Source organism: Micromys minutus (genome assembly GCF_963924665.1).
Source record: "Micromys minutus genome assembly, chromosome: 4".
Classification (NCBI taxonomy): domain Eukaryota; kingdom Metazoa; phylum Chordata; class Mammalia; order Rodentia; family Muridae; genus Micromys; species Micromys minutus.
The window spans coordinates 31,110,650-31,135,282 of NC_137973.1; the positions used below are offsets into that span (position 1 = coordinate 31,110,650).

The 24,633-nt window shown below is 41.2% G+C and overlaps 1 protein-coding gene across 3 annotated transcripts in view; it reads left to right on the forward strand.

The window, feature by feature from the left end:
* OTUD7B (OTU deubiquitinase 7B) overlaps positions 1–24,633 on the forward strand; it is a 55,726-nt gene that overhangs the window by 26,491 nt on the left and 4,602 nt on the right. For 2 of the 3 annotated variants that reach the window (XM_080915307.1, XM_080915308.1), the window contains 10 exons: positions 5,476–5,626; positions 9,155–9,343; positions 10,468–10,695; positions 12,938–13,039; positions 13,658–13,785; positions 20,427–20,539; positions 20,915–21,042; positions 22,222–22,371; positions 22,809–22,923; positions 23,815–23,899. In XM_080915307.1, coding sequence (XP_080771433.1) covers positions 5,542–5,626; positions 9,155–9,343; positions 10,468–10,695; positions 12,938–13,039; positions 13,658–13,785; positions 20,427–20,539; positions 20,915–21,042; positions 22,222–22,371; positions 22,809–22,923; positions 23,815–23,899 — 1,323 coding nt within the window. In that variant the 5' untranslated portion in view covers positions 5,476–5,541. Of the gene's footprint in view, positions 1–5,475; positions 5,627–9,154; positions 9,344–10,467; positions 10,696–12,937; positions 13,040–13,657; positions 13,786–20,426; positions 20,540–20,914; positions 21,043–22,221; positions 22,372–22,808; positions 22,924–23,814; positions 23,900–24,633 lie in introns of those variants that run through there. The other variant, XM_080915309.1, reaches the window with a different exon arrangement.

Genomic DNA, 24,633 nt, shown 5'->3' on the forward strand with positions numbered 1-24,633 from the left:
CTTTTCCTCCCTCCTTACGGGAGATAACATTCTCATCTCCAATATTTTCTTTTTGGCTGTAGATATTTTATAAGCATTGTGTCTGGTTCTCTGTTGATGTTTAGCCTTGAGCACAGTGCCTAGTGTTTCGATTATCGTCCCAAGCATGATGTGGTTAAGGGAGCAGATCTCATGGAGACTAAGAAAGTAGCTTCAGAATGGAGAAGAGCTGGAAACTGAGTGTGGTGCTTGCACATGTAATCCTAGTACCCACGAGGCAAATGGAGGAAGATGACTACAAGTGGGAGGCCAGCCTGGGTTACAAAGGAAGCTCTGGGCCACGGAAGGCTGTGTAGAGACACTGTCTTTTGTAAAAAAAAAAAAAAAAAAGTAGAGTAAAATGGTAGAATTTCAGACCGCTAAAGGAAATTGTTTCAGGAAATGGCAGGGTCTACATCTGAATTATCTTTTTTTTTCTAATTGTATTTACTTAGAAGCATTCAGAATGTCAACAAAACAGCCACTTCTTTTTTTGTAGTTACTGAGTGGTATTCAGTTAACAGAACAACAATTATCTTTGTATAAGCTGCATCAGAGACAACTGAAGATGGGGGAAAAACAAAATAAAACCAAAAAAAAAAAAAAAAGGAAAAACAAAACAAAAAACCAAACCAAACTACTATCCTCATATAACTAATTTGTGCTGTGCACCAACAAGAACACACTTTAAATTTCCATGCCAATGTACAATCCCCCTCCCCCAACTGTACCAGGCAAGGTTAGTGGCTATTGAAAATACCACCAGAAAGGGCTATCTAAAGACACATTTCGTAGTGTGTTAACTATACAAAAAAGGACAATGTATAGTTTAAAAATAAATCTTACACAGCCTTACATTTCTTTTTTTTTCTTTAAAAGAAGTGAGTTATGTACGGGGTAGGGGTTAAATGATTTATAGACAAAAAACTGCTAGAACCAACTTATTTATCATCTTCCTCTTCCTCATCCTCTTCATCCTCCTCTTCATCTTCCTCTTCCTTCTTTTTTCTTGCTCTTTTCAGCCTTGACCACCCTCTTTTTGGCTGCATCAGGTTTTCCTTTAGCTCTGTAGGCAACACCATCCTTCTCATACTTCTCCTTCAGCTTGGCAGCCTACTTCTCACAGGGCTGCTTGTCATCTGCCACAGTGTTATTCCACCTCTCCCCTAGTTTCTTTGCAACATCACCAATGGATAAGCCAGAATGCTCCCCTTTGCTTTTTGGGTGTTACTCAGAACAAAAAAAGAAGGATGGAGGAGGCCTCTTGGGTACATTGGGGTCCTTGAACTTCTTTTTGGTCTCCCCTTTGTAGGAAGATGTAGGTTTTCATTTCTCTTCCATAACAAGACTTGTCAGCCTTTGCCATATCTTCAAATTTTCCCTTTTCTTAGCAGACATGGTCTTCTACCTCTGAACACTTCTTGGACAACTCTGAGAAGTTGACAGAAGCATCCGGGTGCTTCTTCTTGTGCTCCTCCCGGCAGGTTTGCACAGAGAATGCACATGAGGACATTTTGCCTCTCGGCTTCTTAGGATCCCCTGTGCTCATGTTTAGTTGATTTTCCTCCATGAGGCACAGAGTCACCCAGTGCCTGTCTGGTTCTTGCTTGCCCTGGTGCTGTCTCTGTGGAGCTTGATGGACTGCAATGGCTGTGAGAGCGGGAGCCAGACACAGCCTCACTCTCTCTCTGCTCTGTAACATCCTGAATTATCTTAGTAGAGATGAAAGTTTTTAGACATTATGAAACTCTAAGGTAGATGGATTACAGATGACCATTAGAATTTTTCAGGAAAATGGTAGGACTTGGAGTGAGAAAGCACAGGCCTCTTTAACTAGTATGATTGTGTTCCCTTTCTGTGGAAACAGTGGAGGCTAGCAGGAAGATGTGCATTCCGGAGTTTCCACATTCAGACAAGCTATTTACCTGGCTTTTTGTTTCCATTGCTGAGCAAATAGGATAGTATGTAGCAGTTGGCAGAGGTATTGCTAGGGATTAAACCCAGTGCCTTTTGAGTGCACAGCTGTTGAGTTGTCATTGAAAGAGTTGGAGGAATACTAACCTGTTCCTTTTAGTTCTTGGTTTCTGTCTTCACTCCAGGAGAGCATGGACATAGAAGCAGGGTAAGAGGCAGAACTGAATTTTGAGCAAGATAGTCTGTTTATGCAGCATGTTGAGTTTATAGTTACGGTCAGCACAACATTTATAAAGGAATATAGGTACAAGTAAATACAGATCCAGGGAAAATAATGTTGGGCTGCAACAAGTATTTATGTAAAGTAATGATTTAATATTTTCCATTGAAAAGTCCATCATTCTCAGGAGTCAATTTTGTTCAGTAGAACTGAGTAAGAACCATTATGTGAACATTAGGGGAGGAGTGTGGTGATAGGTTTGGCTTTTATTTAGGAAAAAAAAATTATTCCAGTTGGATCTGAAAGTATTGAACTCCCTATCAGAGCTTGTATTCACTTGGGAACTGGGTGATCTGCTAGAGATGAAATAGAAGAGTTCTTTGGGGTCAGACACGGGACTGAGTGATTGGTGACAGCCCTTCTACTAGGAAAACTGGATGCTTTTGACTGAATCCGTCTATAAACCACAGTCAACAAATATTTGAGTGCTGCTTCCCTTTTATTTGAAAAGCTAAAGGTTGAGTTTGGCATTTTGTTTGGGATTTCCCTTCCTGTGTATTGAGACAGTTAGCTGAGTCTTCATAGTTGGCTTCAGTATCCTCACATGGAATTTGAGAAGTGTCAGCCAGGTGTTGTGATGTTGTAACAAGAGCTGCTGTCCTTACCTGTTGGGCGAAGGGCACAGTCCACACCATGTATTGGAGAATCTAGTACAAGAATGTGCTGCCAAGAAGTTTGCTTTAGTGCTTCACATTTTTGCTGAAGAGCCAGTCTTTCCAGATAAAAGTTATTTGTTTATTTTAGATGTTCAGAATTGAATGACCTACCTTCTGTTACCATGTAAGATCCCAGATGCTACCGCACCGATGATTTTTGTTTGCTTCTCTCTCAGGGTCTGTATCTAGCTGGAAATGGTATGCATGCCTGTGGCTTAGCCAAGCCTCCTGCTTCCTACTGAGTGCGGTGTGCTTGTTGCATCTCTCCATGTTCTTTCAGAAAGCTGTCTGTCTGTTTGAAACAGGGTCTCGTAGCTCTAGTTGCCGTAGAGTTCATTACATAGACCAAGCTAGCCTTGAACTCACAGGGAACTGCCTGCCTCTGCTTTCAGAATTCTGGGATTAAAGGCCTGAGCCACCACACATATCTACCTTGCTTTGTTTTTTAAGAGCAAAGATTGAAATTCATTTTGGAGTTAGGCTCTTACTTTTGGACTATTTATGTGCTTGTTACTTGGACAGTGCCCATGTCCTGTAAAAAGTGGTGAAAACAGTGGGCTCTGGAGAGAATTGTCACTTGTATTAGGAGATGAAAAACTTTTCATTCACCTGTGAATTCTGAAAGCATTTAATTTTTTTTTTTTTTTTTTTTTTTTTTTTTTTTTTTGATTGAGACAGGGTCTTTCTTTGTAGCTTTGAATTCTCAATCCTCCTGCCTGTGCCTCTTGGGTGCTGATACTAGAAATGTGTACTACATGACTGTCTTGAAATTTAATTCTTAAGCACAAGCTGCAAGGGGACTGGGTCACTTTATAGAAAACATGACCAGAAGTTCTTCATGTAGTTCTGGATTAGTATGAGATTAATAACAGTGACTGTTGACCTCAGGAATGCTGACTTGGTACTTAGGATATTGAAGCAGATGAAAATTAGACATTTGTTTATAATGAATTTAGTCATCAGGTATTTATTGACTGCCTATTTTATTGAAGATACTTTGCTCATTATTGAGCTAGGGATATGAATAGATCATGGCCTATATCCAGTGATCCCATATATTATTAGAGCACTATGAGTAACAGTGATCTCTCTTTTTCAAAACAAAAACAACAAAAAAACAAAACAAACGAAAATTCCAAAGAACTACCACCAACAAAACAATTCAATTATCAGGTTAGAGACTTAAAATTTTATAACCCACAAAAAAAAAAAATGTTATTTGCCTTACTAGATCCAAAAATGTAGAGAAATGAGATCAGATCATACTGCTAAATAGGTTGTATTCAGGGATAGAAGAGGAGTGAAGAAAAAAAAATACCTGGGGTCATTCTTAGGCTTTAGGTTTTCAGAGGAATGTTTTGTCTGAGTCATCTGCTATCTTCAACGGTTCTAGTTTTGTCTTTTCCAAAAAGATGGGATTAGTAGGTATAGTGAGGCAGTTGGATGTCTGGGTACTTTATGAACCAACCCCTTCTACAGAACACCGTAAACTAATGAATGTGGTCAGAGGTGGTTCTCCACCCTAGTTTTGCTTTCTCAGCTGGGACTATTGACCTCAGAGGAATGTTGGCATGGTGCCAGGCTGTCAGGTCAGGGACATTGTTTCTACTAAAGTCAAGTCTGAGAGAAGGATCTTTTCTCAGTAAACTGGCACTCATTTATCCCAGGAGGAGAAAACCATTTTTGATTGTGTTTCCTGAGTTCTGTAGTTAGTGACTGTTGTGATAAGCCTCTGGGCTCTCCACTCAGAGTGCCAAATAGCTTGTTATTTTATTTTGAGTAAGTTCAGCATTCAGTTTACTCTTCCTGTTTTCTTAGCTAGCATGAGAATATTAGTCAGCCCTGAAGTCATCTGTCGTATAGTGTTCATTTGTTTAATAAGTATCTACTAGGGCTAATGTGCTTGTAATGTCAAGTAATTCATTCTGGGGATATATCGGTAAAGAAGACACACAACTTCCTGCTTCCAAAAATTTGACATGAGAATCAAAGGCTAGGCAGAGAGTGATTAAAGTAAGTTCAGAAGAAAGCCAGGGCATAGTGGCACATGCCTGTAATATCAGCATTCAAAATGCTGAGAGGGGATGATTGCTACAAATTTGAGGTTAGCCTGAGCTAAATAATGAGGCATTGTCTACAAAAACAAAACCCCTTAATAATAACTGTGTTTCAGGAGGGAGATGAGCATGGTGCCATTTAGGGAACATTGCAGGTTGGAAAGATTCTTAGGGCAGCGGCTTGCTGCCTTCTCCCTTTAGAATGGAGAGGCAGACTTGGCACTAGGGTGAGTATAGAGCACTTCCTAGTATATACAAGCCCTGGGCTTCATCCTTGGTGCCTCCCTCCTTAAAAATCAAAACAAAGCAAAACAAACGAAAAAAGCAGAAGCCAAGTTTTGTCGAGTAGTTTGTAGTTATTGTAGGCATTAAAATATTGTTAACAAGGAATGATGTGATTCTTCTAAAAGGAATTTAAAATTCTTTGTTTCAAAGTTGAGTTCGAATGAAAGAACCAGAACAGTTTACCATTTGTTAAGAGACTGTTGAAATTGGTCTGTGATGATGGTGTTCTGGTTACTTGAGCCTTGTGTATGTATCTCCTTTTCAGGTCAGAACCTGGGTTTTCATCTGTGTTCTGCTCCCATCCTGCTGCCTCAGAGTACTTGATGATCCCATGACCCTGGACATGGATGCTGTCCTGTCGGATTTTGTTCGTTCCACAGGTGCAGAGCCAGGGCTGGCTCGAGATCTTCTAGAAGGTAAAGAGGGAGTGAGAAAAGAGAAAGCAAAATCTCATATTATTAGGGTGATTTGGAACATTCTAAGGTGATCAGAAAAATGTTTTGAGTGCGGTATGCACTCCATTTTAGTTACTTCTATTGATCTACTCTGTGTGACCCACCATAGTTCTAAAACCTCAAATTCCCTGCTCGCCTTGTATGTATTGGGTAGCTTTCTTCTCTATGAATTTATGTTCAGGTAATTCAAGGGGAAAGTTAGATTAGCCCATTAAAATAATCATAAGGAAAAATACCTGATCTTGACCTCTAGCCTTTATGCATACACTATACATATATACTACCACTTGTTCTAGCCTCTATATACACGTGTATGCACACACATCACATATATGTAGCACACATGTGCCCATCAACACACTCAAAATTAAGGAAAAGATAAAAATGATCCTCTTATAAGATTTGTTTCATTGTGTCTGCAGTGTGCCCAGTGTATGCAAGGTTCTTGATGTGTTATTCTCTCAGCTGCTGCCTTATATAATTGCAGTGAAATTACACAGGATTTGAACCTTGACCCATTTATCAGAATAAGGCTCTGTTTCAAATACTTCTTGCATGTTGTAAACACTCATGAAATTTAAAAAAAAAAAAAAAAAAAAAAGCTAAGGGTGTTATGAGTCTGAAGAGGAAAATCTAATTTAGCTTTCAGGAAGGATTACCCAGGAGAAATAACTTACAGAATGACTCTAAGAGGAGAGTGTGGTATAATGGAGTAGTGAGTGAGATGGAAAGGGTGGTCCCTGAGTGATAGGAGCTGGTGGGGTGGGTAGGAAGCAGAGTTTGGGGGCGTTTGTTCGCCATAGGAAGGAATTTATGCCTTACATTTACTGGAAGTGAAATTTTTAATAGTATAATAATAGTTTTTAGAGTTAGTTTCAATAGGATTATATTAGAAGGTGGGCATTGGTAAAACCAGCTAAGAATATTGCTGTAGTTCAGGTGAGAGATAATGGTGGCTTAGACCACAGTGTTGGTGAGAGGAAAGGAGTTGATAGAGTTAGATGTTCATTAGTAGCTGGAGAGATGCCTCAGCAGTTAAGAACACTTGCTGCTCTTAAGAGAACTTGAGTTCAGTTCTCAGTACCCACATAGTGACTCATAACTGTCCACAACTTTAGTTAGCCTCTTTGGACATCAGGCAGGCAAAACATTCATACACATAAAATAAAAAATAAATATAGTTTTCAAATGGTACAATTTATAAAGGGAATCAAAGAACTTGCTAATATTGTCATTGTCTCTTTCTTTAGCATGTTAATTTTTAAAAAGTTAATTCTTTCCTAGGCATGGTGTCACATAATCCTAGCACTCAGGAGGCAGAGGCAAGCAGATCTCTTGAGTTCAAGACAAGTCTGGTCTGCATAGTGAAACCCTGTCTCAAAAACAAAATAACAAGAAAAAGTTAACTTTGGTTATAGTACAAAGAATAAATTAGAGAAAAGAGAGATTAGGAGCAGACATGCTAGTGTTATGAGATCCTGATGACTTTAAGGAGTTTCCTCACAGTTGGAAATGCATATCCAGTTCTCAAGACAGGCTCTTTATCAGTACACAAATTGATTTAGGGGAAATAGTCTTCATTTATTCACCAAATGTTTATTGAGTTTCTGCTAGATGCCAGATTTTGTTCTGGATGCTTGCAGTAAACAGAAACGTCTACCCTAATGTTGCAGGAAAGATGGTCAGTGTACAAAGAGTATGTACATAGTTTACATGCATTATGTTTGAGGGTATGGAGGGTTATGGGAAATGATGAGCAGAGTAATGAGGTGAACATGGTTTTAGACTGGGCTGTCAGAGTAGGACTTACTAAGAACATGGTATTTGAGCAGATACCTGAAGTTTACAAAGATTCATCTCTGTAGATATGCTGAAGAAAGTGTCTTATATGCAGTAAGAATAGTCAATGGAGAGGCCTGGGTGAGGAGCAGTCTTGCTGTGGTCTAGGAACAGCAAGGAGGGCAGTGGAGACTAGAACAGAGAATAAAGAGCGAGAGTCGAGCAGGGTTAGAGTTAAGTCGACAAGCATGAATAGCTAGTAGAGCTTAACAGGAGGGTTAACAAAGGTGACGACAGCAGTAGTAATGCATGTGAGAGTCTGCACACAAAGCACCATTCTGTGTGCTTTCAACTCATTTAACCTTCAGAACAGCTCTATGCTGCAGGCACACCATTGCACAACTTTTTCTGGGGAAGTCTATTTCCCTTCATCCCTGATAGAGGAGAGCAGGTCATAGAAGTTGCTTCACCCAAGTCTACCTGCTGAACCAGAGCTTATTGAGGTTATTTCAGGAGCTGGGGTAGCATGCCAAATATATGGATAACTATGGGCAGCTATGCCACCAAAGAATCTGTCTTCTCAGCAGTTGTTAAATGCTTACATATTCTTGGGCAAAGGAGGAACCTTATAAATCGTATTAACCTCATTACCATCACCCCTACCAAGAGAGAATAATAATAATGATAATACAACCCAGAAAGATTGTTTTTATTATATGAATGCCTAACATGTCTGTATTTATATGCATGCCTAATCTCCAAGGAGGCCAGAAGAAGGTGTCAGATGGCGATGATCACATCCAGCCTGGAGGAAACAGTCACACAGCATACTAGAATTATCTATACTTTTCACAAATAAATAAATTGCAGCACAGAGGAAAAGGCAGAAAATAGGAGAGGCTGTAGAAAGCCTTGAGTAGTAGTGATAAACTATTACATACAGATTTTTAAACTTTAGAAATGTGCTTTAGAAAAATGAATCTCATGAGATTCCTTGAGTAGATTGGAGGTGTAGGGTACTGGGTGAAAAGTTAAACCAAGGCTGTAGCAGCTAGAGTAACAAATGCAAACAGCTAGTCAACATGTATCCAATACTTTAAATAGAGAGTAACAAAAAACACTCTGTCAATTAGAGTGCTGTTTGTAAGTGGGAGCAGTACCGCTCCTGTGCCTGTGTTGCCTAATAGCTCTTCACCAGAGACAAGTGCTTTGTATTCACTTTTAGGTCTCTTAAAACATCCTAGAGTCCTCTGAGCCTGTATAAACTAACTGAGATTTTGAGCAAATTTTGGTACTTCTGTAAGCTTTGTTTTCTTTGTCAGTTAAAGGAGTTTTATTTTGTGTAACTAGGTCTCTAAAGGGCCCTTTGAGTTTAGAGACAAAGTTTCTACCATTGTGTACCTTATATAGGAAATAGACAATAAAGAAAATTGGTATTTCAGATTGAAGAAAATTAAAGTGGAAGGAGAAGAAAGTTAAAATGTAGCGTACATGAGCATGATCTTACTAGGTTTATTTTTAACATGAGGTGTTTTGAAACTGAGTCTCTCCTACTGCCTCAGCCTTCTGAGTTTTATAGTATTACACACTTGTGCTGTCATACCTGGCTTGCTTAATTGTGCTAGGATGTTTAGAATGGTCTTCCGATGTCTTCCCTAGTTCCTTAGTACTCTGGGTTTTATATATTTTTCTTGTTTTTTCTCCTATTAGGAAAGAACTGGGATGTGAGTGCTGCCCTCAGTGATTTTGAACAGTTGCGCCAAGTCCATGCTGGGAACCTGTCCCCACCCTTTAGTGGAGGGAGTACTTGCCCTAAGACCCCTGAGAAGGGGGCTTCGGATAGAGACCCCACTCGCCCTTCTCGACCCATCCTGCAGAGACAGGATGACATCATTCAAGGTATTGCTCTGAGGACTAAAGTTCTGTATGTGGAGTAGGAAGCACCCGTATGTTCCTTTAGAGAGATTTTCATTCCTTACTCCCTCCCCAGTCTAACACAGCAGTTACTTTGTAACTATCTGCAGATGACCTGAGACAGTAGCACATTCTTTGCATCATCTCTGGCCAGTACTGGATGAGGACAGCTGCCTAACATTAGAGCCGTCCCCTTGTGATAATCAATCATCCAAGTACTTGAAGCTGTGCAAACATTATGTGACAAACATTACACTGACAAATTTTGCTCATAATGGTACATGGGCTGGGACATTGCAGGTACCATGTACTTAAAATGATTTAGGAAGGCACAGTTTACATTAGTGTTAAAATTTGACTCTCTAGGGCTGGAGAGATGGCTCAGTGGTTAAGAGCACTGACTGCTCTTCCAGAGGTCCTGAGTTCAAATCCCAGCAACCACATGGTGGCTCACAACCATCTGTTATGAGATCTGATGCCCTCTTCTAGTGTGTCTGAAGACAGCTACAGTGTACTTATATATATAATAAATAAATAAATCTTTAAAAAAAAATTTGACTCTCTAAATTTCTAATAAATATGTATATCAGTAAAAGTTACAGTAAGTTGTATAGATGTTGTTAATGACACTTGTTATTCTCTTTCCTTTATTGGAGGTCCTTTCTACATCCTCTAAGACCCTAGAGTGATTCTTTGCCAAAATCTAGCTTAATGAAAGAAAGCCCATTTCTCTTCCTTGTTCTTCTTCCCATTAAAAAACAAACAAACAAACAAACAAAAAAAAAAAAAGACCAACTTGCTAAGTGAACAGCTCACATTCATGTTGAAAAATGGGAGTCACAGATAGTCATAGGAAAGGGAAGATTAGGGAAACCCCAGACAAGACTAGAAAGATGAATATGTTTTTTGTTAGCACTGTGTCTAGAAAAATAAATTCTATTTTTGTATATTTTCTCATTTGTATTTGGCTTAATATGAAGTTGACGTGTAGCTGGCTAGATACAATTTTTTCTTGACTGGAAACTGTGAAGCAGTAAGTACCCTACATCTGTGGCGAATTCTCAGGGAGAGTTGCATATATTCTAAGGTGACTCCGTTTCTCATTGCAGAAAAACGCCTGTCTAGGGGCATCTCCCACGCCAGCTCCAGCATTGTTTCCCTGGCCCGCTCCCATGTCTCCTCCAATGGTGGGGGTGGGGGGAGCAGTGAGCACCCCCTGGAAATGCCCATCTGTGCCTTCCAGCTTCCAGATCTCACTGTGTACAAAGAAGACTTCCGCAGCTTCATAGAGAGAGACCTCATTGAGCAGTCCATGCTGGTTGCCTTGGAACAGGCAGGTCAGTGGGTGTTTCCTTGTCAGTGATAGTCTCCTCTAGTCTTGGCCTGCAGCTACATAAAGCCTTCATCAGTAACCTCTTTTTTAAGTGTGAGACCTCATTTCTGTCAAATAGGACTCAGGTATGTATGTGTACTGAGATAAGGAATAAAAATTAGCCAGGTGTCGGGGAAGGAGATAGGAATGAAATTTAGACACTTTGAAAAGTTCCTAATTAATAGAAGGGAAACCAGGTATGTATGTAAAGGGCTTAGTAATTGATACCCAAAAATCAATTATGTGAACAAAAATAATTGATTACAATTGGTTATGAAGCACCTTTGCAGAAACAGGATAAAGGCTATAGATGATGCACTAAAAGTCACATCTACTCATGTGAATCTTTTCCTTACATTTATTTACCTTCTTAATTGACTCCATTTTAAATTAACATTAACTCAATTTGGGTAAGCAAGATAGCTCAGTAGATAAAGACATTTGCCACCAAGGCTTTACAACTTGAGCTTGATCTTTAGGACCCACACTGGAAGGAGAGAAATGACTTCCCCAGGTTGTCTTCTGACCTCCACACAGTGCTGTGTAGTGACAGTGACATGTGCCAGCGCTTATACACTCACACACTAAAATATGTAGTTAAGAAAAATTAGCTAATGTAAAACAGTGTGGCAGCTGGGAATTTTGAGCAGAATTTACGTGATTATAAAATCCTCATGGGGGAGGTAGGGATTGAAAAAGGCCAGGTTTGGTAGTGAGCGCCTTCATTTAATCTCACCACTCTGGAGCCAGAAACAGGCAGACCTTTTATGAGTTTAGGCCAGTCTGATCTATATATCAGGCTCCAGGCCAGCCATGGCTACATAGTGAGATTCTGTCTCAAGAAAGAAAAATAATCCTCATGGGGGGCTAGAGAGATGGCTCAACACTTAAGAGCTCTTGCTCTTCCAGAAGACTGAGACTTTGTTTCCAGTACTCACCTGGCAGCTCATAACTGCCTGCAACTCTAGTTCCAGGAGATCCAACACCCTCTCTGACCTCTGAGGGCACCAGGCATTCCTGTGTGATATAGATGTACACACAGACAAAACATTCAGACACATGACAGAAATGAATATATAAAACACTTTGGGTTTTTATGAAAGAAATATTGGAGGTGGGGGCACGGATAGGGAGCTTTTCCATTTTGTATTCAGTGTTAACTTTAACTGTTTTTAGAAGTTACCTGGGTTAGTGAAATCATAAGCTATCTATATGTTTCCTTTTTTAGACTTTTCAATTGCTCAAGAAAACTTACGAGTGTCATTTGTAAAATTACTCCCTCCTGTAAATGAATTTTATGAAATTGCTATTTACAATTGGAAGTAATTTACTTAGGTGTTTATGTACTTTGTCTTTTTTGCTTACAACTTTAAAGTTATAACACACACCTGCTGAGTGTTGTCACATGTGATACAGGATATATACACACAAATAAGAAATACAGGATGTGTGTGTGTGTGTGTGTGTGTGTGTGTGTGTATCTTGCACAGTTCTTTCTTTGTTGATTCAATTAAGGTGAACTTTGCTGCTATTGTATTTACTGGTCTTCTGGCCAGAGTGAAGGAATCAGAGCCACAATAGGAATCTCACAGTTTCAACCTAGGAATTATTGACATTTGGTACCACGTAATTCTTTATTGTACAAGCTTCCTTGACTATTAAATTACACTTAGAAGCATTGCTGGTCTGTATGTACCAGATAGCAGAAGTACATACCTCCCCACCAACTGTGGGAAACAAACATATCTTCATACTTTGCCTAATGATCTTATGGAACAGCATTGCCTTTACTTAAGAGACAATGATCTAACTAGTTATGCTCAACAGATTCTAACTGTAAGTAAAGAAGATATACAGAGTCTTAGAGGCTGGGCTTAATGCTGTATTCCTGTAATCTCGGCACTGAGGATATGGGGCAGATGTATCAGGAGTTCAAGGCCAGCCTCAGCTACATAGTTGGTTCAAAGCTCAGTCTCGATTACAAGAGACCTTTTTCTTTGTTGTCGTCATCATCATCTTCATCTTCATCATCATCATCATAATACAGAGCATGCAGTATCTATTGGGAGGCCGAGGCAGAAGGATCATGAGTTCAAAGCCAACCTGGTCTCTGTAGCAAGATCCTGTCTTAAGAAAAGAATTAGTAGTTTTGTACAGGCAGTCTTTCTAATCTGCTTCTCTCCCTTTCTCCACTGCCATGTCTACAGGGCGTTTGAATTGGTGGGTCAGTGTGGACTCCACCTGTCAGAGGCTGCTCCCTTTAGCAACTACTGGGGATGGGAACTGCCTCCTGCATGCAGCCTCTCTTGGTGAGTCTCAGAAATGGCCTTCCTCCCTATAGAGAGAAAGCAGTTGAGTCAATTTTTATGTGTAGGATTTCATTTTACACTTCATCCCAGATGTGATGGTTCACACCAAGACTTAGGGGAATGGGAGAACCTTGTCTTAGCTTCCTGTCTTTAGAGATGGGAGAACACTTGGTTACTATAGGCTCCACCCTGAGCTCAACTCTGGAAGTAATAAGCATAGTAAGCAAGCTGATGTGGCTATCTATGTGTATAGTGGCAAAATTATACTTTTAGTGTATAAAAACACATGTTTTTTGTTGACCTTTGTGACATGTTAAATTGTTAAGCCTACTCATAACTTCATGCATTTGTTCTTAGTTTGGAAAAGGTCCCCATTTTCTAGCCATATCATGATGCTGATGGGGTGTGGTGTCGTACCGGTTTTACTAGCTGTTGTATTTTGGTTTGTTAGGTTTGCTGAGGACTGATGGCTTCCACTTAGAAGTTTGGGGAATAAATTATGTCCTCCTCCTTTTTTTGAGACCCTGGGTTTAATCCCTAGCACCACAAAACAAGGCTGGATTACTAAGTGAAAGTGAGTCAAGACAAAGTGTCTGTTGCCTTGCTTTCTCCCCACAGGGATGTGGGGTTTCCATGACAGAGACTTGGTGCTGAGGAAAGCCTTGTATGCACTGATGGAGAAGGGGGTGGAGAAGGAAGCACTGAAGAGGCGCTGGAGGTGGCAGCAAACACAGCAGAATAAAGAGGTGGGTGAGCATGGATGGGCACCTTCTTTCCACAGCCCCCGGCACTATCCAGACAGAAGTGTCTCCTGGGTCTTCCTGAAAATTGCAGAAAATGCAGGTAATGCCATGACAAGTGCCTTCTGATGAGCCGTGAGGGCTCTGCCACTGCAGTGCTTCCCAACACAAGCCCTTTGCAGGTTCTCAGAGTTCCTACTGGAGGTTTGTTGGTTTTCATTTTTAATGAGCTCAAATAAGTTCATAGGATTTTTATAGCTTGTTTTTAGTATAAGGCTAGATTATTTATTCACTCATGTGTTGGGTGTGGGGTGCATGCATCACTGCGGTGTGTGTGTGTGTGTGTGTGTGTGTGTGTGTGTATGTGTGTGTGTAGAGTGAGTGAAGGTCAGAGGACACCTTGTAGGAGTTCTCTCCTTCTACAGGAATCAAAATTTAGATGATTGTGCTTGGTGGCAAGTTCCTTTATCTGCTGAGCTATCTCACCTGCCTGATTAATTTTGAGACCCTTTCTTGTCCTCTTCTTCCACCTTGCCTCCCCTCTCTTCTCTCTTTCTCACCCTCCTCCTCCTTGTTCTCTCCTTCCTCTTACCTTACTCTGTAACCCAGGCTAGCCTGGAACTCACTACACAGTTCAGGCTGGCATTAAATTTGCAACAGTTCTGCCTCAGTTTCCTAATTGTTGGGATTATATGGGTAAATCATAATTTCCACCTTTTTTTAATTCTCTAAAAATTCATGTTTGTTTATTAATTTATTTATCTCATGTGCATGTGTGGAGGTGAGAAGACAGCTTGTGTGAGTCGTTTTGCTTCCACTGTGGGGATCTGGAGATGGAACAGGTTTTCAGGCTTGGCGACTAGCACCTGTGACTCCTTGCCACCCATGCTTTTAATTATGTAAATGCTTAAATGTTCTTATAGACTGCAACTTTGCTTTAATTTGGTAAAAAATGTAAAAGGATACTTGTTAAATTGAATTTAAATTTACTGTTCAGGGATTTGGCAGGTATTGAGATTACTTTTATATAAGAAAGTAGTGATGGAGTCCCATCAGGAATTGGGAAAACTACTTCTATTTTCTTAGTTTGGGTTTTAAAAGTTTCACCGAAAGACAGCCTTGCCAGTTTTGGGTATGGATGTAGCTGCTTTTTTTGTTCAAGCACAGAAATTAGAGTGATTTATGGCCACAGAACCTGATGTGTGTGTTATCTGGTTCTCTATAGAAGTTGACCTGTTCCTGTAAGAATGACATATGGGTTTGCATGAATAAGCTTCTCTGTTTCCTTAGTCCCCCCCCCCCCAGCCCCTGTGTTTGTTTGTATCTTCCATATCAATATGCCTTGTTTTCATGTGTAACTGTTTTTTTTAATTTTATGTATATATGTGTGTTTGTACATGTGCATGGAAATGCCTTTGGGTGACAGCAGAAGGTGTCAGACCTCCTGGAACTAGAATTCCAGGCAGTTGTGAGCTGCACAGAATGGATGCTGGGAACTGAACCCTTATCCTCTCTAAGAACAGCAAGTGCTCTTAATTGTTGGGCCATCTCTACAGTCCCTGACTTTGGGTTGTTTTTGGTTTTGTTTTTTGCTATGCTTTGACTGATTATTTCTGACACTGGATATGGGAATGTCTTTTCAGCCGCTTTCTCATTTTCCTTTGTCTCTCCATCTCCAACTTTTGTTGTTCTATTATAACTGGTAATAATACACAACTAGAATTTTGTTTTTCATTCATTTGGAATTTTACATCTAAAGATGTAAAGTTTTATATCGTCATGGGGCTCAGGGATTACAGTGGTTTCTGGTATAGCTCTTGCCACATGAGCATAAGGACTAAAGCTCAGATTCCCAGAATCCATAATAAAGCTACACAGGTAGGTGGCTGTCTGTAATCTCAGTATTCAGCAGACAAGAAATGGGACCCCAAATGCAAGGGGTCAGGCACCTGGATTTGCTGGCCTTGGCAAGCTGTAGGTTCAGTAGGAGATCTGTCTCCATAATAAAGAGACCAATCAAGGAAGACACTTGAGATCAACCTCTGACCTTCATACATACATACATACATACATACATACACACACACACACACACACACACACACACACACACACACACACACACACACACACTGTTGTGTTTCCTTAAAACAAAGAACCCATTGTTTTGGCTGGAGAAATGTTTAGTGGTTGTGAACACTTGTTTGTCTTATAGAGGATAGGAGTTTGGTTCCCAGAACCCACATTAGGTGGCTCACAACCACTTGTAACTTTAGCTCCTGGGGATCTCATGCCCTCTTCTGGCCTTTGTGGATACCCACGCTTATATCACTGGTGGAGAAAAATAATAAAAAAATAAACAAATCTTTGAAAAAAATCATACACCTATCCTTGATCATCTACTTTTGCTCCAGAGATAGAATCCACAGGGATAAGACACAGTTGACATTTTTCCCCCTCTTGAGACAGGGTTTCTCTGTGTAACCCTGGCTATCCTGGAACTCACTTCTGTAGACTAGGCTGGCCTTGAACTCAGAGGTCTACCTGCCTCTGCCTCCTGAGTGCTGGGACCATCACTGGCTACAGCTTGCCGTTCTTTGTTCTCTCCCCCAAACCAGGAAAGGCCCTTGTAGAAAGCTGCTTTTCTTGAGCTAGATTCAAGTGGCCTAGACTTAATCCCAAACCAAATTAGTAATCAGCTTTATCTTCTTGCTGAGGGTAAGTTATAGCTGAACCTCAGCTTTGACCACACCAGGGACAAGAAAAAACTCATTAGAGCATAGCAGTTATTAAGTGGGAGTGATAGCAAAAGTAAAATAAACGTGTTCAATCTGATCATTAAATCTATTAAAGATAGGGTTAGATTATGAAAATATTTATCCTGGAGAACCAGAAATACCCAAGTTCTTTCCTAGGTTTTCTGCCCTTCCTTCCAGGGGATGCACAGAAAATGGTGGCTAGTGAAGGAGTGGTTGGTTTACTCCCTTTGGTTGGCATAATACAAGTCTCACACTAGAAGTGTGCCATGCAAGTTGTCTTGCTTGAGCTTTGATGACTTTACTCCTTACTTGGGCACAGAAATGAGACAAGAAGGTGATGACCTGAGATGATGCTTTTAGCTTTCTGATAACAAAACCCAAGTTAAATTAGCCCCCCCACCCCCCACCCCCGTTTTGTGTTGAAATTGGTAGAAAAACTTAAGAGTGCCTGCCACCTAGTGGCTGAATGTATTAAAACAGGAAGCAGAGCGATTAGAGAGTAGATGAGCCCTTGTTCTTGTAGAAGAAGAGTTCTGACAGCTCACAGCTGTCCATACTCCAGTTCCAGGGGAACCAGTGCTCTCTTCTGACCTCATTGCCACCAGCAAGCATGTGATGCACATACATACATGGTGGCAAAATACTGTGCATAAAATAAAATTAACCTAAGAAAACTAAAAAGACCAGGTGGTAGCAGGTGGTAGTGGTACAGGCTTTTAATCCCAGTGCTCAGGAGGCAGAAGCAGGCAGATTTCTGAGTTCTAGATCTCAGCCTGGTCTATACAGCGAGTTTCAGGACAGCCAGGACTACGCAAAGAAACCCTGCCTTTAAAACCCAACCCAGAATTTAAAACAAAAACAAAAACCAGGAACAGCCAACACCAGGAGTAGGCGACAGAGAGGAGGAGTGAGAGGCAGGTTCTCCTGGATATGTTTATCAGGGAGCATCTCATATATAACCTTTGCATTGTCCTTTTTATTTTTACTTGAAATCTATGATAGTGTTTTACGAGTTGCGTTTTTTTTTTTTTTTTTTGCATTTTTATTAAAGTAAAATATGCTCACAGTAGCTCTGATCCCCATTACATTTGTTCTGGTGCTGTCATGTGCTCAGTGTGATTGCAGACACTCTGTGAGGATGCACTTGAGCAATGAAACTTAGTTTTAGGCTAGACAAACAAACAAAAATACTAATAATATAAACTTATCTTTCTTTTTAAATTTCGTAATTATATTTATGTACAAAAAAACTTAGTGTATATTTAACCCAGTTTAATGGCGAGTTCTTTAGCCTTTGCCTTTTCCAGCTTGGCAATGGGAGCCACAGACTTAGGACCCAGAACATTGCTTCCCCAGTGGTGATGGATCTTGTCATATCTGTCATTATAATTAGTTCTAATAGCTTCCACAAGCTTAGCCAGAGCACCCTTGTCTTCTGAGTTAACCTGTGTGAAGGCCACAGTGGTGCATATCTTCCTGTGGACCAGGCGTCCCAGCCTGTTCTTTCCCTTGATGATGCAGTAGGGCACCCCATTTTTCGACACAGGGGAGGCAGGAAAACCACCAGCTCAATGGGGTCTACATTATGGCTAGTCACCACCAGCTGATCCTTCTTGTTCTCCACCAAGGTGGTGACTGTATTGGAGGACAGGTGGTCTCTTAGTTGGGGCCCTTTGCCAGCAGCTTTCTTTTCAGCACAAGCCAGTAGCCTTTGCTTCTTCTCTTGCTTTGTCTCTGGCCTGTATTTGTGGGCAAGCTTAAGCAGCTGAGTAGCTGTTTGCCTGTCTAGGGCTTGGGTGAACTGGTTAATAATAGGAGGTACTTTGAACTGCTTATAGAGAATGGCTCTTTGCCACTGCAACCTGATGTAGTAGGACCATTTGACGAAGCCGTGTTAGATCTCTTTTGGGCTGAATGTCCTGCCCAATGTCGAAGTTCTTGGGTCTTTTCTCAAAGGGTTGAACACTTTTTTGGCCTCCTGCTTCTTGACAACAGCAGGGGCCGGGGACACCTTCTTCCCCTTGGCCTTCTTTCCTTTGGGCATCTTGCTTGGCTGGAGAAGAGAGAGCTAAACTTATCTTTCAAATCATCACATCCTTATCTCTTTCTCCTGCCCCCTCAATACGGGGTCTGAAATAGTCTGGCCTCTAACTTACTATGTAGCTGAAGATGACCTTAAACTTCTCTTCTTGCCTCCATCTGAGTGCCAGGATTATCCATAATTGTTGGAGTGCATCAATTTATCACACCCAATTTATCTGATGCTGCAGATCAAAATCAGTGCTTCCTGCATGCTAGACAAGTGCTCTACCACCTAAGCTGCAGTACTGGGTTACCCAGTGAGACCTTGTCTCAAAAAGCAAGAAAACAAAGCAAATTATTTGTATTGATGTATAATAGTATAAAAATAAAAAAAATTATAACTACTTAGGATGGAGTTCTTGATTATTGGTCATATAATAGGCACTGGGCCATGTTGCATAAAACATGATTCTTTCTTGTAGAGCAATAGAATAAAATAGGCCCCTAAAGACATAGAGCAAGTAGACTTGCTATGGAGGTTTAGAAAGACTCCTCAGAGGAGGGTTTGCTATTAAAGATTAGACATTGTTTACCAGGATCATAAGGAATGGTCATGCAGGCAGTGGGAATAAAGAAGCAGAGAATGAAGCACTGCCCGTCAGGAGCAATACTGATGGTGGCGGGGAGAGCAGAAAGTAGGCCTTTTATATGCCATGGGCAGTGAAGATTCTTAGAATTAGAATTACTATTACCAGGAAACAGACCATTAGATTTTGATTGCTGGGAGAAAAAAAAATACAATAGCTCAATATGAATGGATCTGAGGGTTCAGTAAAATCAAAGAGATGTTTTGCCGTTTATGATTAGTAATTGCTGGCTGAGACATCCAGGTGCTGAGTAACTGAGAGAAGAGACAGCTCGGTAACTCCCTGATTTTTAGACTGGGTATTCAGATGATAGTTGTGGCATGTGAAGAGTTAAGTTTTAAATTTTAAAATACAGAATTTAGAGTTGCTGTGGATGGGTGGTGGATTTTAGTGGACAACTGGATATATGAACGTAGAATTAGTAGGAATTTTGGGCCTGAGGGTCAATTGTAGAGTCCTGTACAAACAGATGTAGTAGATATGTTTCAGCCTGTGAAGATATCGCCCAGAAGAAAGCAAGACTCAAATAGTTGCCAAACTCCAGTTTTATGGGGAGGAGAGTTCAGAGAATAAGAGAAAGCAGTGGTATGGAAGCTAAATTAGAATGTTTAAAGAGGAAAAAGATAGACAAAGACTGAAAAATGAGAGCCAGAGTCCATCAGGGCTGTCCATTTAGTCAAGTGAGGTGTGGACAGGGTAGTGGGGTCAGATCGCAATGAGTGAAAAAGGAACAGACATGTGCCTGTAATCTCAGCATTTAGGAGATAGTTGCAGGAGGATCAGAATTATAAGGCCAACCTCCATATGTAGCTAATTCAGTATTAGTCCATAATACATAGGATTCTATCTCAAAAAGAAAATGGGGCATGGTGTTACATGCCTTCAGTCCTAGCACTCCAGAAGCAGAGGCAGGTCATTCGCTAAAGAGTTCCAGGCCAGACTGGTCTACCTAGGGAGTTCCAGAGCATCAAGGCTACACAGTGAAACCCTGTCTCAAAACCAGCCAACCAACCAAGCAACCAAGCAGGCATCCACCCAACCAACTTATTTTATGGGTCTTGATTCTGAAAATGAGAAGAAATTTGATTTAGTACAAGTGTAATGCAAGTGCTAAGAGAACAGAGCAGCTGTAACACGAGGAGAGTTTGGATGGGTATTGCCTTTTAGAACCTAGCCTCTGCTTACATGTGCCTTCATTACTGTACCGTCTCTTTTACAGTCAGGACTGGTGTATACGGAAGATGAGTGGCAGAAGGAATGGAATGAATTGATCAAACTTGCTTCAAGTGAACCCAGAATGCATCTAGGTACCAACGGAGCCAGTGGTGGAGGGTAAGTATGTCTCAGTGAGGGAGCAGGGCTCATCCAAGGAGTCAGTTCTTTCCTTCTGTCTATTCTGTGAATCCCAGAGATTGAACCTAGGCCCTTAGGAATGGTGGCAAGCACCTTTACCCATGTCACTAGCCTCTTACTCTCAGATTTGTAACACCATTTCAGCCCCATACCTTTTTCTTGGGTTTCTCTACTAGTAAAGTGGAAGTAGCACCAACCATGTAGCGCAGAGTGATCTGCCGTGGAAGCTTTAGGGTTAGAGAAACCCAGGGTGGGGCATTCTTTTCTGTCACTTGGAACTGGTCTTCGGACTTGTTTTGTTTCTTCCTTCTCCCTTCTATTGTACCTCCTCTATTCTCTCTCCTACAACTGTAGAGTGGAGAGTTCAGAGGAGCCAGTGTATGAGAGCCTAGAGGAATTCCATGTCTTCGTCCTTGCTCATGTGCTCAAGAGGCCCATAGTGGTCGTGGCAGACACCATGCTGAGGGACTCTGGAGGGGAAGGTGAGTTAGCTACTCATCTTCATTCTCCCTCACAGACCTGCTGTGTGTGGGACCTTGGGGTGGTGCTATACATTAAGACAGTGGAAAGTTCTCAAGAGGTTCAGGCAGGGCTGGAGAGATGGCTCAGTGGGTAAGAGCACTGGCTGCTCTTCCAGAGGTCCTGAGTTCAGTTCCCAGCAACCACATGGTGGCTCACAACCATCTGTGATGGGATCTGATGCCCTCTTCTGGTGTGTCTGAAGACAGCTACAGTGTAATCATCATACATATAAAATAAATAAAATCTTTTTAAAAAGAGAGATTCAGACAAAAGCTCTGGGATTAATTGGGATGGGGTGCTCAATTAAAAAGTGAGATTAAAGGACGGCAAAAGTGGCTCAACAAGCCTGAACTGCTCTTTTTAAAATAATAAAAATACCTCAGAAAATTGGACATAGTACTACCTGAAGATCCAGTTATTCCACTTCTGGGCATATACCCCAGAGACACTCCAATATACAACAAAGATACATGCACCACAATGTTCATAGCAGCTCTATTTATAATAGCCAGAAGCTGGAAAGAATCCAGATGTCCTTCAGTAGATGAATGGATACAAAAATTGTGGTACATTTACACAATGGAATACTACTCAGCCACCAGAAACAATGACTTAACCAAATTCTTAAGAAAATGGCTGCATCTAGAGAATCTCATCCTGAGTGAGATAACTCAGTCACAAAAGAACAGACATAATATACAGTCACTGATAATTGGATGCTAACCCCAGAGGCTCGGACTGCCCCAGAAACAACTCACAGACTGTGTGAAGTTCAAGAAAAAAAGAAAACAAAACAAAACTAACAAAAAAATAACATTATGCTCAATCCTTACACACCAAGAAAACGTTGACTAATTCCGGGTTACATCCTGTTTTACATGTACTTTTTCCTCATTGTAACTAGTAAGACCTTAATGCAGAGTATCAAACCTTAAAAAAAAAGAAAAAAAAAAAGCCAAGCACTGACACAATTGTATTTGTATACATTTATGCAAAAATGTTTAAACATTTTTTTCTTTTATCTTTGTTTTTTAAAATAAAGTTTAAAAAAATAATAAAAATAAATCTTAGAGAGAGAAGTGGGATAGAGAGACTGAAGTAGGCAAGGGCCTCACCTTGGTAATAATGGTTTCCTCCAGCATTTGCCCCTATCCCGTTTGGAGGGATTTATCTACCGTTGGAGGTCCCAGCCAGCCAGTGTCACCGATCCCCTCTGGTGCTCGCCTATGATCAGGCTCACTTCTCTGCGCTTGTGTCGATGGAGCAGAAGGACAACACCAGGGAACAAGGTGCTGCACCCAGTGTGTCTGTGGCTGTTTTATTTAGAAGTAGAAATGCTAGCTGAGGAGGATGGGGGGGGGGGGCTTGTTTTTTAACTAAGCTATACAATATTACCAAGAGTTTCTAACTTAAAAAAGGGGGAGGTTTGGTGAAAAAGTGTTTCTCTCACCACTGTTGTAAAGTCTGAATTAAGTACAGGCTGCACTTAACTCTGTGGAGAGTAGGTTGGTTCACTGGCAGGGAGACCAGGGGATTAATAGGCTAAATTGTATACTGGGTGGTAAGGAGGAGAAGTAGCTCATTGGTGTAATGTAATCCACTTCTAAGTGTTGAGGATAGGTGGACAATAGTCACAGACCCATATGAGTTTGGTGACGTCAGTGTGTGTTCACTTGCCTTCTCCCTTCTCAGAAGGCTTTCTGACAGCATGCTTTTCCCTCCCCAGCTGTGATCCCACTCACAGATTCAGAGCATAAGCTGCTGCCTCTGCACTTTGCTGTGGACCCAGGAAAAGGCTGGGAGTGGGGCAAAGATGACAATGACAATGTCCGATTGGCCAGGTGAGGTCAGCTTTGCCTTTCCATATGCTTTCTCTATACGGTAATGATATCTCCACACTCAGTGCACATACCCACACTCTTCTTAGCTCAGTGATGGAGATGGAAGGCAGGCGGGTCATCAGGATGCTGATATCTTGTAGCAGCTTTTTTTTTTTTTTTTTTTTTTTTTTTTTTTTTTGGTCTTCTTTTCTTAGAGCAGAGGGGGTGTTCCTGCCTCCTACACCCCAGAATCCCTAAAACAGTGATTTAAAAAAAGCAAGACAACCAAATCCTATTTGATTCTCAGCCAAAGTCAGGATTTTGTAAACAAGTGACCAAAATAATCTCCTTTTAAATTTCATCTTTCTGGCATTTAGATAGCAAGAAAAACACATGCTGTCTCATCTAGCACTCAAGCCCGCCTCCGTGGGTGCATGTGTGTGTGTGTGTGTGTGTGTGTGTGTGTGTGTGTGTTTGTTTAGTATCTCCTCTGTCTTGCTCCCTTCCCTGTGGAGATAGGATGTAAACACCTGTCCCTGCCCTCCTACTCATTGCTTCCCTTTGGGGCCTTGGCAACTTCAGGAGCTGGCTGAGAGAGTCAATTACTTTAAAAAAGTCCTTACAACTGGGCATGGTGGCCCACACCTCACCTAGCTAGCACTCAGGAGGTTGAGGCAGGGGAATCACTGTAAGTTCAGGGCTATGAGAGACTATATAGTGATCCCCTTTCTTTAAAACAAAAAGAAAACCAAAAGATAGTCCTCACCTGATGGTCAGAATTTGCTAAATGATGTCACAACAGTAATAAGGGCAGCTGTTTCAAAGCTGGTGTCTGGACACTGTTGAGTCCTTTCTGAAGAACTACTTGCCTTTGAAGTAACAGCTGTTTAATTTTGTTTCTCCTTTTCACAGTATAATTCTGTCTCTGGAGGTAAAGTTACATCTGCTGCATAGCTATATGAATGTGAAGTGGATCCCACTGTCTTCTGACTCACAAGTGAGCACTGCCCCCACCCAGAGCCCCTGTGTCCTGTCAGTGACAGGACACACAAGGAGAGTCTGCTCTAGTGAAACTTATGATGGCAGAACACACCCTCCTCCTTCCTAACTGTCTCCAGTCACATTCTGCTATGTGTTTACTGCTAGTATTTGGCTCTACTGAAGACTGGAGTCAGGACCTCAACATTAGAGTATAGATTATATAAACGTAGCACTCAGGCTGGTGTGCTTGTAGTTAGTTAAGGCTTCCTTGAGATTAATTCCGAACAGAATTTGACATAAACAGACTTGTAATAAAGAACATCCTGGTATCTGCAAAAATATTTTTCCAGAGAGGCAAAGTAGCAAACACCTGTAGTCCCAGTATTTTGGGAAACTGAGGCAGAGGGATTGTGAGTTCGAAGTTACCCTGGTTTGCATATCAAGACCCTGTCTCAGACAGACAAACAAAAGAAAGAAAAGGGAAAGGCCCCTGCTCTGCCAGAGGCCTTGCACTATTCTGTGATGCTGTGAAGCCCTTGGGCTCCCGTGTGGATCTGGATCTCTGTATTTCAGAAGGAGCTTGGGCTACAGTGAGGAAGGGAAAGTTAGATACCAGACAAGTATCTTTCCTTGGCCCATGACACAGCAGGCTGAAGCCAGAGAGGGACAATGCCTCTTGAGTGACCTTCATCATATCAGTAGCCCTTCTCTGGAGTTCATGGTGCATATGCCACCTGTCCTAGTCTTCTT